This window comes from Juglans microcarpa x Juglans regia, chromosome 3S (genome assembly GCF_004785595.1).
Source record: "Juglans microcarpa x Juglans regia isolate MS1-56 chromosome 3S, Jm3101_v1.0, whole genome shotgun sequence".
NCBI classification, from domain to species: domain Eukaryota; kingdom Viridiplantae; phylum Streptophyta; class Magnoliopsida; order Fagales; family Juglandaceae; genus Juglans; species Juglans microcarpa x Juglans regia.
Genome location: NC_054599.1, coordinates 13,882,193 through 13,896,144, shown reverse-complemented (window position 1 = coordinate 13,896,144; position 13,952 = coordinate 13,882,193). Strand labels below are relative to the sequence as shown.

At 40.7% G+C, this 13,952-nt stretch overlaps 1 protein-coding gene across 2 annotated transcripts; it reads right to left on the bottom strand.

Annotated features, from left to right (window-relative positions):
• Nucleotides 1–11,004: 11,004 nt before the first annotated feature.
• Nucleotides 11,005–13,952, bottom strand: LOC121258199 (60S ribosomal protein L44). Of its 2 annotated transcripts, XM_041159597.1 has the most exons (4): nucleotides 13,787–13,952; nucleotides 11,587–11,766; nucleotides 11,315–11,389; nucleotides 11,005–11,236 (listed from the first exon to the last, which is right to left on the bottom strand). In XM_041159597.1, the coding sequence occupies exons 1-4, from the start codon at nucleotides 13,787–13,789 to the stop codon at nucleotides 11,177–11,179; spliced, it is 318 nt and encodes a 105-aa protein (XP_041015531.1). In that variant the 5' UTR covers nucleotides 13,790–13,952; the 3' UTR covers nucleotides 11,005–11,176. The 2 variants fall into 2 exon arrangements, with proteins under 2 accessions (XP_041015531.1, XP_041015530.1); XM_041159596.1 differs by lacking the exon at nucleotides 13,787–13,952 and having other exon boundaries at nucleotides 11,587–11,772.

The following is a 13,952-nucleotide window of genomic DNA, read 5'->3' as shown; positions in this document are numbered from 1 at the left end:
GCATAAAAAGGGAAAAAAAATTACAAGAATTATTTTAACAAAAAACGAAAATATAAAACACCTTACGAAAAGATAAAAGAAAAACAAATCCATAATAAACCAATAAAAGGTACAAAAACGTATAATAAAAAGAAAAAGTAAATTTGTTTGTTATAAAAATGGAAAAGTCAATCACTCCAAGTCAAATTGTAGAGTCAAACAACAAATTAATGAATTAGATATATCTAAAACATTAAAAGAAAAATTATTAAATATTTTTATAACACCGACAAGCGAAAAAGAGGAAGATGAGACTCATACATGTTATTGCCTAAATAAATATAATTGTATTTGTAACAAAACCATCAATATTATTTGAAAACAGAAAGATATTATCTTAGAATTAATTGATAAAATTAGTGATCCACAAGAAATAAAAGATTATTTAGCAAAATTAAAAGTTACTTTTAATACAAAAACTAATCGTATCACTTTAGTCCAGCGCCTTATAATATTTTGCAAATAGTAAGTAGATTTAAAACGAAAAAAAATAAATTACACTACAAGATTTACAATCTACTTTTAGCAAAATTAAAAGCTACTTTCGATACAAAAACTAATCATACCACTTTTGTACCCGCGCTTTATAATTTTTCAAAAATAGTATGTAGATTTAAAACTGAAAAATAAAAAGTTACACTACAAGACTTACAACAAGAAATTAATGAAATAAAAGAAGAGGTTAAAAATATCAAAATATCTAATTTTAAATTAGAAGTTTCAAATGATAAATTATTACAAGAAATTATATTATTAAAAATAGATAAGAATATTAATACTTCTAATAAATAACAAAGAGAATGTCCAACAATAGTTATTAAGGATGAGAGAGATAATTTTATTAACATCCTTGATAAAATAAATTTTCATAAATGGTACACTGAGATAACAGTTTCTATTAATAAAAAATTTTCTTTTACATCAATCACCTTATTAGACAGATGAATGAATTTAAATTGTATCCAATAAAGATTAATGCCTTCCAAATATTTTGTAAAAAATAAAAGAAACATCGTCCCAAGCTAATGGAACAAAATTAAATATAAATTATAAATTATCTAATGCGCATATATATAATAAAAGAATTTGCTTTAAACAACATTTATTTTAGTAAAAAATATTAATACCAAAATAATATTGAAAAATCCATTTATGCTTTACTATTTACCCCTTTTCTGTAACAGAATAATGAATTTTTACTAAAATAGTTGGACAAGAAATTCAATTCAAATTCTTATTTCCTCAGGTTTCAAAATAAATTAATTCTCTAAAAGAAATCTCATTAATTAAAGAAAATAATTTTTTAACAAAATATAGGATTAATAGAAAAGAAAAACAAATAAATTTCTTAAAACAAGAATTAAAGTATAAAAGAATTGATGAATAATTAAAAGATATATTACAAAGTCAAAAAATTAATAATTTTAAACAATAGTTGAAAAAGAAGTATGTTTCATGTTGATGCCGTGTTTCGCACACCTTTGGACCAAGCTCCAACAACTCATGTTTTCCAAAATGAGCCCTACATAAGGTAGAAAATCCTGTGGCATTGAGAGGGCGGCCTTGGGGCCGGGAAGCCTCCGATGCCTATGTAAGTAAATATCCTTGGAGTCTAATAAATAAGTAAGACAGTCTAGGGATCATATAAAGTTTCCTTATACCTGGGATCAACTATTTATACTACCAGTGAGAGGGTAGATCGTGCCTACTACTATAAGGTCCGTGTTCCCCATACTGTTCATTTTGTCAGAACCTTTAAATACGGCGTGACTCTGCTACAGCCCCATTAATGTGGCGTATTGTCCGGGTGGCAGAGCTATTAATGCAGCATGGTTGTCCAACCTTCTACTCTTAGCTTGCCTTTCTCCTGGTCCGTTCATGCTTCCTCTGTCAGTAAATCAATGCCCTCTGTATGTCACACCTGCCGTGTGGGCAGACACTTAATGATTGAATACCACTCGAGGGACCTTAGATCGACTAGTCCCATCCCCTGCAACACCATCACTCCTACAGGTCACGTACAGAGGATTTTCGTAGTGGGTCGGATTTGTAGCTTTCCGTCCAGGGTCGGGCTTGGCTGGGCCTTAGGGGAAAGTTCGCTTACAATTACCCCGCTAATTCTCACCAGACGAGTATGGTGAGAATTTATCATGATTTAATCCTGCCTTCCTCCTAAGGCTGGGAATCTATTTAGGTTTTCTGTCGTCTGGGAAGCTCCTGTGGGTTGGTCACTCTTGATGGCATCTTTCCATGATGGGCTCTTTTTTCATTACATCTTTTTAAACTCATTAGTGAAGGGGTGTCAGGCGACTTTTCGTGTTAATGTTGTTTCGTGAACCGCATTTCTTGAAATCGAAGTGGCGGGTACCCTTGTTGCCACAAGTTATGAGAATCTAACCGTCACCTTCTTTTATAAAACACGAGAGTGGGACCTAACTTGCTCCCATTACATTGTGATTATCCCGCATTCTTGTCCTCTTGATTCTTCTTCTCTTCAACCAGTCTCCTCTGTTACTTCGCATTCTGGCAGTGATGGCTTCCAAAAAATCTATTCAACCCAATGTTCCTGCCGACTTTGGGCCAGTGTTTTTAGGTAGTGGATGATGCTTAACTACTGACAAGTCAACATTAGCTTCTTTAGCCTTCACCTATCGAGTGCCAGAATCTGTTTCCTTTGCCTTGGCTTCGACTAGGGCGTTGTTGATGCAAAGGGCCACTCTAGTAAGGTAGCCCTATATCCTTTTATGTTTTCGTGCAACTTGAGATTGTCGTTTCCTTGCCCCATTCGTGACGTTCTAGACCACCTTGGTTTGGCCCCTTTCCATTTGCACCCGAACACCTGGCGGTTATTGATTTGCTGCAACATTATTTGGCAGTGAGCTTTGTTGGAATCCTACCAGCAAGACGCAGACCTCACTAGCCACGAATTTCTTCTTGCCCACATGGTGTTGCGCTTAAAGGGGAATGTATGCAACTTCAAGGCATCCCATGCCCTAGTTACCTTGGAGCAACGGTACCTCAAGGTAAAAGACTAGTCCCAAAGTTTTTCTTTATTTCTGGCCGTGGTTGGGAGTTTTCGGTGGGCCAAGTGAACGGCCAAGAGTTTTCCATACGGACAGATTGGGGAAAGATTCTGGAGGATAGGGCTATGCATCCAACAACCACTCCTTATGAATCAAAGAGTCATGCGATCGTGCAAGAATGGGTGTAGAAACATCCCGACATTGTCCATTTTGAGGTCCTCCTTTCCGAGGAGAGTCTGGAGAGTTCTTTGCCTCCCATGGGACACCTTCGTTCTGATGATAGGCCAATGGTTAGGCGGCCCCAAGCTGCTCCACTTTGAAAGTGTTCCTTGGACACCCCTCTGTCTAATACTAGGAAGAGAATCTGTCAGAAGGGCATTCAGGCCTAGGACGGACTACCTCCTGGAGTTCGGGTCCTTTTATTGTGGGAACGGGTTACTTCGGAAGCTAGCCATCCGGTTACTGTGGCGGTCTCGGTGCCGATTGTGGCGAGGAACCGTCAAGTATTTTTCCTGTGGTGCCTCCCCGCGACGATTGATGAAGCACCCAAGGGTGAGGTCGAGATGAGCACCCTCCAAGATATTTTCGCGCCTTCCCCTCCTAGCGAAGGGCATCATTCCTCTTCATGGTCCTCCGTCTTCGTCCCATTTGGCCACTGGGGGGAGTCACTACCTCGAGGTGACCAATGTGGGGGTAGAGGCTTCTTCTAGCAACCGTGCAGAGGCAAAAGGATTGCATAGAAGGTACATATCCTCCAAACGTTGTAGCCCTTGGGGGTCCGACGAATCTTGCTGCAGATTCTCTTATTCAGGTCGATGATGGTTTGAGGAGTCGGATCATCAATCCATTTGTCCTAGTGGAATCCCTTGAGGGCGGCGATTCTGTAGGTGATACAACCGATGAGGGCCGGCACGAGGAATAGCTCACCCGGGCTGAATATCCACTGGTGGACGACTTTCCTCTAGATGCTACAATTGGTCCCCTCCCGGGGTGTTTAAGTGGGGCCTGCCCACCCTTCCAGAGGTCTTTGGAGAACTTCCTGAATTCGCGAGTCTTAAGGAGACCCTTCTTTGTCCCAGCTGGGGAGCCGAGAGGAAGCTGTTGGCCTGATTGTTGAATGCTTGTTGGCTTTCTTCCACGAGGTCTGATCATTCTTTTCCCGTCCTTTACTTTTCTTACCCCACCTCCTTCCTTTTTTTCTCAGCCTTTCCTTTATGTTGTAAGGGTACTTCTCAGCTTGCGACTTTCATCATGGATGATCAGGAAGCGACCGCTAAGGAAAGCTTGGACCATGCTCGCGCCAATAGGGAGGAGAGGGAACAGTTGAAGCTCAAACTTGAGAAGACGAGGTTTGACCTGTCAAAAGAGCACAAGAGATCGAAGAAGTTGGAGAGTCGTCATCAGAAGCATAAGCAGAAGTGGGAAAAGGAAAAGACCCAACTGGAGTGGCTTAACCAAAGTCTTCAGAAGGAGAAGGAGCGATTGGAGCTACTGAACCAAAGTCTCCAGTTCGACTCGTCCTGGATGCGGGGGGAGAATGATCGATTGGAGCAGTTGAATCAAAACCTTTGAGACGCCACCTTCTCTCTACAAAGGCAGCTAAGGTAGTTTCCAACGCTTCGTGACAAGGCATGGGAATACGGGGTTGTTGAAGGCCGCAAATCAATGCAGTCATTTCTGTTGGGGAGTCTGGAGCTGTGTTCGAGATCTTTCACCAGGTACCTTTAGAGGCTGGTGCTTGGTGAAATTCCTACCAGCGAGGCATCCATTGTATCCAACCACGATTTGGGAAGGAAAGAGATGCCGAATGCTTTTCCTGATCTAGCCTTGGCGGCGCCGACATTAGTGGTGCCAACCAGCCTTGCTCTTGCTGTAGCTGAGTCATCCACCCTTGCTCCTGCGGTTGCTGAGGTTGATGCTCCCGAAGCTGAGACTTAAAGTCTTCATTTGTTTCGTTGTACTTCCCTCTTTCTTCTCTTTTTTTTACACATGTATTCGCATTTTGTCGTTCAATAGCTTGTACACATATATATACCGATTAATGCTCATATCTTTGCCCGCCATGCGTTCGCTTTTGCTTTTTTTCTTTTTTTGTGTGTGGTCAGCTTTGGGAACTGAAGTGAATGGGTCCGCATAGCCCCTACCTACCCCACTAGCCGGTCATGCTACGCTTGTTTATCTTCTGTGGATAGCCGTCCCTAGAGCGCGAATGTCGTTTCAATCGTTATTTGGGAGGTCGTGTCCGACTGAGCCTTTGAAGTTTTCTTGTCTACCCCGTTGGCGTCATTTGCTTCATCGGTAGAAATTCTGTTGATGAAGATTTTGTTGACGGAGATTTTGCCTTCGAGTGGCCAAGGGCCAACCCGCACTCCTCCACGAGAGGGATAAAGCAACATTTTAGGCCTACCTTCCTTTTTGCCTCGCAGGGAGGTAAGTTATTGGTTGAGTTCTGGAGCATTTAGCTCCTGTGATTGATTTTTGACCATCGTTGTTTGACTTTCATCCTCTTTGTTTGACTTTCCCCCTCTTTCCCTTTTTGTTTAAACTTATGGGTACTTAACACGGCCACGGATTGTTGGGCTGACCTGCTTTGTCGATTATTTGACTCCCTCGAGCCGGGTAAGGGATGGAAACCCAACGGGTTCTAGATGATATGAACGAATCCCTTATAGTTACCCCGCTAATTCTTTCCGGATTAGTCTGGGAAGAATTCTTCTTACCTCCCCCTTTATTCATGCTCTAAGAAGTTCTTGGCTTGCTTGGTTACATATCGGGTGATTGTTCGTATATATTTTATTTTATGTGGTGGTGCAGTGCTAGTTACGTTCCTGCATTAAATGTCGTCCCTTTGATTTCTACGTTATGGCTTCGTTCTTAATTGGCATTAACTTTGTACGTTGTATCAGCAGATATGCTCTACAGCGGTTGCGATAATCGAGGGATTCTGGCTTTCTGAGGGGGAACACATGGCGACTTATGGTGATTCGTGGAGTTATGACGCCTTGGCAGGCCAAGCATCCACCCTGCCTATATAAGGACCCTGCTCCCAATTAGAAATTCCACTGTACTCACTTATGCCATTCTCTTTGACTCTATTACTCTCGTTGAGTTTCTAGTTCTTTTGCCATTCTTTTGTCTTCCTCGCTTTTCTTTCAAAGTTCCTTTGTTTCTTTTTCTTTTATCATGATGAATCCTTTACACCCGAATGGGCGACAGGTTCTCTGGTGGTGCTCAAGTCGCCGTCAGCTGTGGCGGTCTGAGAGTCAGAGGGCTGAACCGCCCCTCTCCTTCGTTGTTAAGGTCTTGGATCAATTGCTCTCGTTCTTGCCTTTTTACTTATTGAGCTCCCTCATTCTCGCCCTTTTGCTTATGAGGCACCACTTCAAAACTCTTCTTCATAGTGGCTACCTGCACCAAACTCGATGCCTGGTTGTTCACAGCGCAGAAGTACTTTGGTTGCTATGTTGAATGGCTTGGTGGTTGCTGTGGTCGTCCTTCATCCGGTAATCGGTTCTCAACGTAGAAATCAACTCCGAGGTGTCTTGATCTTTGGAGTTGCTTTTGTTGCTGCTTCAACAGCTGCTTATCCTGTTTAAAACATGGACGGCTACAGACCCTAAACTCATTTCTTTCACCTAGAAATGTGGCCCACAGCTTACTGTCTGGTTTCGTTTGGTCCGAGAACAGCTAGGTCTTTGGTCCTCTTACGGTCTTGGGCCTTCTACTAAAACACTTAGGGCTCGTTTGTTCTCGGAGATAAGATGAGATAAGATGAGATTAAAGTTAAAAAGTTGAATAAAATATTGTTAAAATATATTTTTTAATATTATTTTTGTTTTGAGATTTGAAAAAGTTGAATTGTTTATTTTATTTTGTATTAGAAGTTGGGAAAGTTGTAATGATTAGATGAGATGAGATGAAATGTTTTCTGAAAGCAAACGAAGCCTTATCTTCCTTGCCGCCTGTGCAGTTTTATGTTGCTTTGTGATTCAAATTTCGTAATATTTTGGTTTAGGTATTGGAACAAATATTTAATTACTAAGGGGTGGGAGACGTGAACAGATACCCAATTGGTGGTTTTTATACCATGGCGGTTGGGGAGTGCTACATTTTTGTTAAGGAGGTGTTACACACACTGTTTACCAAAGGGATCAATTTACAATAGAGAACAATGATGGCCTGGCATGCTTGATGCATCGCCGATGCCTAAGTCAATAAACACGTAAATTGAGATATTATGAAAGTTCTAGGATGTAAGTTACCTGGAATTGCCATCTTTAGCCAAATATATAGACATAGGACTTTGTTGATAAGTACAGGCTATGAATTCAATCTTTTGATTCCCCTAGTCAGTTTATGTAATTGGCATAAGGATCGATAAATTATCCCAAAAATTGCGGACTCATCCCTTCCAATTAATATAGGCGAGCTTCCCGCCATTTTTCTAGACTATCCTATCTTACAATTTAATGGTCACCATATTGTAGGGGAGGGCAACGGGGCCCCGCCCCGCATGGAGAGGGCCTAGCTGGGGCGGGGGCGGGATGACCCCAGCGGGGCCCCGCCCCGCCCCGCCCCGCCCCCGCTCCACATATATATATATATTATTTATATATATATAAATAAATATATTGTATATAGATATATACAATTTATTAAAGACTTAAAATTATATTCAAGTCATTGGATTGCCTTGGCCTCCTAGGCCAACCTTTATATAGGAGGCCAAGACAATACAATAGTCATTCTTAAGCAATGTGGGACTTACTACTAAGTCCCACATTGCTTAAGAATGACTATTGTATTGTCATGGCCTCCTATATAAAGGTTGGCCTAGGAGGCCAAGGCAATCCAAAATCTAACTCGAATGCCCCAATATGATATTATAGGATGATGAGGCTTTTACCACTAAGAAGTCAGTCATCGTAGTGGTTGTGCATATTCCTTTCCCTACCGTAATAGGTAGGGTTATGGTGCCCACATGTTGAATTGTGTTACCGAAGAGCCCTCTCAACGGGGTGGGTGAAGGTTGTAGCCTGTTGGGGTCGATGCCCATCCTGACGAAGGTCTCCCAGAACAGGATGTCTGTCGAGCTTCCGTTGTCGACCAAAATTTGTCTAGTAGTGTAGTTGGCAACCAAGAGTGTCACTACAAGTGCATCGTCGTGTTGGTACAAGACCCCTCACAATCCTCTGCCCCAAAGGAGATAGTCACCACATTTATGCACAACGAATATCTGGGCGGCCTATCTCCCATATAAACTTCTTCATATCTTACCCTACAAGCATGTGCTCTCCTCACGTCCACCTCCAACGAATCCCCCAGCTATCGTACTAATCTCTTCTAAGGGTGCTTCGTCCCTATTTAGATTTCAATAAGGGGTATCATGGTCATATTCTCTTACTGGCCATCGCCTTTTTAGACTGTTGCTTCGCCGAGTATTTCGTCATCTCTCCGACCCTCGCCTTAGTTTTACATGCTCAGCGAGCATCCATTCTAACTCACCACTTCTTGTTAGCCCAGACACCCTTTTTTTCATCATGTAGCAATCTTCTGTCCAGTGAGTGTCTGATTGATGATACTTGCAAAAGCGTTGACCCCTTCTTGCTTGCCCTAACTCCTCCTTTCCCTAGGACCCTTCCTTTGGCTGTACATTTAGGTTGTTGTGGATTAGTCTGGTTCCATGTTTGTGCGGTTGTCTTTCCCACCTTCTCTCTTGTGAGCTTAGGCTGGCCCTTCGTTCTCCGGTCCTGCTGGAATTCTTTCTCTGTGCCTTCATCTCGCCTTTTCTTGGTTTGATTAGGGCCTGCAAGGTATCTTCTACATTGACAAAATCATTATCTCTGTACATGAATTCTCTCAAATTTGACGTACTCTTCCATGCCAATTCAGCCATGAATGGGCTTCTAGGCTACACACCTCCCAAAAGTACGGCCAGTACTATCTTCTCATCCTGGTCATCGATGGTCAGCCTCTCCTTATCAAATAGGGTAAGGTATGCCTTCAAGCTTTCTTCCTCTTTTTGCTTGATGGTTAGAAGATACACCGCAGGCCGTTGACGCCTTCTATTGGCCATGAGCTATGCTAGGAATTGCTTGGCTAACTCTTCGAAGTTGTTAATCGACCCTAGTCGCAACGCTTCGAACCAACCTCGCGCCATGCCCTTCAACTTCAACCGAAGGCTCGACAAGCTATTTTTCCAGGGAACCCATGAAGGGTCATGTGCGCCTTAAAATTTTTCAAGTGATCAACAGTCCCGAGATCCGTCGTACATCTCTATCTGTAGGACTTTGAGTTTGAATGGGAGTGGTATGGCCATCACCTCTGCACTATAGGGCAGGTCTGTGCAGTTGAGCAACTGCTCAACCGAGGACGATCCCACCATCTTCTTGGCCATCTCCTCATACTTATCAACGAGGTTGCACAACTCATCATGCAAACTCTTCTTCTCCAACTCCTCCCCATTTGTTCCTTCGGCACTTTGTGCCTCTCCTTCGGGCTACTCAATCTAGCTCCACATTGTGGCCTTGCTAAGTTTGGCATTGCGACGCTTCAGGTCATCACTCTCCCGCTGGAGGTCTTCCATCGCCATCGTTACTTTCTTCAGCCTTTCTTCTGTCTTTGCGAGTCACACTTCCATGTCTGTGGGAATAGTTTTTTGATCACGAGTTGCTTGAGAACACATGGTGATTGGCATGTGAAAATCACATTAATGTTCTATCAGGAACCAAATTTATTTAGAAATCCACAGATCCCAGAAACAGTGCCACTATTAAGAAGGGTTCCACACACTATTTACCAAAGCAATCAACTTGCAACAGAGAACATTGATGGCCTGGTGTGCCTAATGCACCTCCAATGCCTAAATCAATAAACATGGAAACTGAAATATTACGGAAGTTCTAGGATGGAAGTTACTAGAAATTACCATCTTTAGCCAAATATATAGCATAGGACTTTGCTTATATGTACGGGCTATGAATTCAACCTCCTGATTCCCCTGGTCGGTCTATGTAAATGGCGGACTCATCCCTTCCAATTAATATAGGGAAGTTTCCCACAATTTTTCTAGACTATCTTATCTTATCAATCTGGTGGTCACAATATTGATTCATATAACTCTAGAGACTTCCGCATCTAACTCTTCACAACCCTAGGCTTGTATTACATGGGCCTTTTTATCTAGCCTCTGCTTATTGGATGTCAGAAAGGTCCCTCCAATCTCAATTGATTTTCATCCAAATATACAACTCGCTTATTTTGGACTCATTTGATAGACAACCTTTATTTGGACTCATATGAATAATATTATGCATCACTCTTATCTTATTTTGATCATACTAAATAATATATAATATATTCATCACTATTAGATAATAAAAAAATATACAATAAATAATCATTTAATAATGATAAATATACCACATCATATTTAGTAGAAAAAAAATAAGATAGTAATATAATATATAGAATTTTATATATATATATATATATAATAACAGATAGTCAGCCATGCCATGGTGAGCGTGGCCACCACCAGCCCAGATCACCAGTAGCAGCTAAAGACGGTAGCCACCACGGGCAGATCGATCTGGGCCGTGCTGTGGAGGCTAGTCACTCTGATCCGAGTCGCCCCATAGCAGGGCCAGAGAATGCCAGCCACGATTGCCACCAAATTCTCACGTTTTCGTTTCTTAAATTATTTAAAATTATTTATCAAATTAAAAAAAAATTACTTTTACCATTCACCCTAATTTCAACCTCATCTTACATCCATTCACAAACATTTATCAAGACTTTGAATTTTCTCATCTCATTGTCCAAAATTGGCAATATGGGTCTCGCACCAAACCATACGTTACGATGTAAATTGACAAACCAAGGATCAAAAAACTTATCTAACTGCGTCTGGTACAACACATGAAATGGTAACCAGCAAAGATGATTATCAGCTTTAATCTCTAACCACGACAAATATCATATGCGTTTAAGTTTAGCTTCAAGGCGCCATTAGACTAACAAAACTAACTTAGAAATAATCCGATATTTTAGCTTTCAAGCTCCAACAAGGTAGAAAAGCAAAACAGCATACAATAAGACCGAAAAAATTGCATTTAGAAAAGAGAAGTCCCCTTTCCCTTCTTGTCTCCACCAATCTCAAAATGCTTGCACCTCTGCAAATGCAGGTCAATAATCATGCCTTCGCATAAAGAAAGGAACAGGGAAGCCAAAGAACCATGTAATAAACTAACCTTAATTGGGTGCTGGGAAACATGCTTGCAACCCTGGCACTGCAACCTCAGCACAATCTTCTTGGTAGTCTTGGCCTGTGTTTAGAAAAAGTGAAGGGAAAATGAAGTCGATATCGAACATGTTATTACCCTAAGTTTTGTATTAATAAGATGACTAAAACTAGAATTCAATTTATCTCCTGACAACTATCAGAATAATTCTAGATTTAAACCTTTTTGTACTACTGTGCATTGATTCACACAGTCTAAAGAAGTGAACATTATTTTCAGACCTTTTTGTGGAAGACGGGCTTGGTCTGTCCTCCATAACCAGATTGCTTGCGGTCATAGCGGCGCTTACCCTGAACAGCAAGACTATCCTTGCCCTTCTTGTACTGTGTAACCTTATGCAAGGTGTGCTTCCTGCACTCCTTGCTCTTACAGTATGTTTTCTTTGTCTTAGGTACGTTCACCTGCATCCCAAGGGCAAAAGAAAATAAACAAAACAGAAGACAAGCATTAAAGAATGAATAACTGATATCAGAGCAAGATCACATCACATCATGTTAAAACATTATACAAACTAAATCTGAATCCTCTCCAACATGACCAGCACTGTGAACATAGGGAGATACCATCCACCAGCTTCCAACATAATTTTGTTCAAGTAGGCCTCGCAAATTTGAAGCGTCTGCAATATCACCATTTTCACACTACCCACTACATATGGCCAATTATTTGGTGCTCTCTGTCCTTTTATTTAATCTTTAACAGTCATTCATTTAACAGTTTGCATAAGCCTTTTATGTCAAGTCTAATATTTCAACCAGCAACCTGAGTATACCCCAAGGATTCCTCCTGACATTCTTCTTCTAATTTTTTTTTTTTTTTTATTTGGCACCGGGTGTCCACGAACAGCGTCCTGACTAATCCTGAGATTCTTCTTCTAAAATCCAATATTGCACTTGCTATGTTCGAAACCTATCCACTTAAACTAAATCTCATCCTGGAAAGACTTTTTGATATGTTCATCCTGGCCAAACTTCATTCCTGAATAGGTCTCTTAAACGCTCAAAACTTTAGCATAGGGGTTTAATTGCCAAAACTCGAGATTTCACGAAGCCATCTCCTTCTTAAATCAACAAAATGCTTTCAAAACTAATACTAGGAGCTTTTTAATGGTACGTTAGACACATGAACAGGCAGAGAATTGAAGACGACTTCACTTATATTGGAACACAACCACACCCTCCACCTAATTATTACAAGGGTTACAAGAAAAGGAAGCACATTTAAGCTATGGGAAATAATAGAAGATGCTATCATTCTCCATTATTACTTGCATTTTAGTTATAGCTAGCAAATATCAATCAGAGGAACCTGCAAAGGTACACCTACATTATATGCAATGCATACTCAAGGAAACATGAAAGAGCATACTAGGGAGTATATAAATCCAAAAATATAATCTGTGAGCTTATTGAAAACCATCATTAATAAATCCACACTAAATCTCCTGGACTCAAGGTTACAATATGCATTTTCAACTTCTAAATAAAATTCAAGCCATCACCAAATATCTTAGGATCACGTAATTCTACCCACAAATGGAACAAGTCCATGGACAAAAGGCCATCCCGCAAGAAATGGATTTCCACATTTTATGATCAAAACATCACTATAAAAGTGCCAACAATTTCAGAAGTAGGCACAGGAAGAACTGATGACTTCAATTAATTGGCAAATATGGGAAATATACTGGTAACACTCTTTCCATTTTCATTCTCACACGATAAGAGTTCTGAATGCAGCGTTCAAAGACAGCAAACCGTGCTTTTATAGCACATCAGCACAGAGATATTAAACAGCCATCGTCCCAGACTATAGTTAATGTCATTGTTAAAAAGAACAATTAAAAAGTCAGTAGACAATGTCATCCAAGTAGAGAATCACTTCTGGGGTTCCTACCATTTATAGGAATTCCCAGGAAGTAAACAAAGCGATATATCGAACTGTTCGCAGATACTAACATGGCATCAAAGTCAGGTGCCATGTGCATGTATGTTAGATAATCTCACCTCACAAACCAGTGATACTGACTGCAATACCATAAACTGCAAACAATTTTGTTTAATAGTAGAGTATACAAACATCCAAATTACTATTTGGCTGCAGACAAGGAGCAATATCAGGTTGTGATTTGATATGCTTAAAAGGCAGTCTTCATTTTTCTCGAGTCCTAAAAATTTCAAAGAGCCCGAAAACAAAATCTCGGATTTATTTCATTTCCCCAAGCTTCCAAAGCAAGCAAACACAACGTATATGGATGCGCGAACTATAAAATAGAAAAATCGAGGAACCACTTATCTAGAAGAGAACATTAAATCGATATGAAGCAAGAAATAAGAAGAAGAATTAGATCGCAGATATATATGGCTTGGAAACACAAACAATGGAGAGAGACACGGGGGGAGAGAGAGAGAGAGAGAGTACCATGGCGACAACTTGAGGTCTGATCTGCTTCAGAAAACCCTCGTAGCTGAACAAGGAGGTCCTGCAGCAAATGAGTTGGCTTTTATAGGGGCCGGTGGAGCCGAAGCTAGGGTTAGCGTTCTCGTTCTCGTTCTATATTTCCTCAAAAAAATTATCTTAAATTTAA

What these genes read in the sequence shown, in the direction of transcription:
- LOC121258199 (XM_041159596.1), bottom strand. Translation starts at nt 11,772, where the DNA reads ATGCAGGTGAACGTACCTAAGACAAAGAAAACATACTGTAAGAGCAAG. An exon ending in AGCCCGTCTTCCACAAAAAG is followed by an intron (nt 11,390 to 11,586) that starts GTCTGAAAATAA and finishes TTCTAAACACAG; the next exon opens with GCCAAGACTACCAAGAAGAT. An exon ending in TTTCCCAGCACCCAATTAAG is followed by an intron (nt 11,237 to 11,314) that starts GTTAGTTTATTA and finishes CTGCATTTGCAG; the next exon opens with AGGTGCAAGCATTTTGAGAT.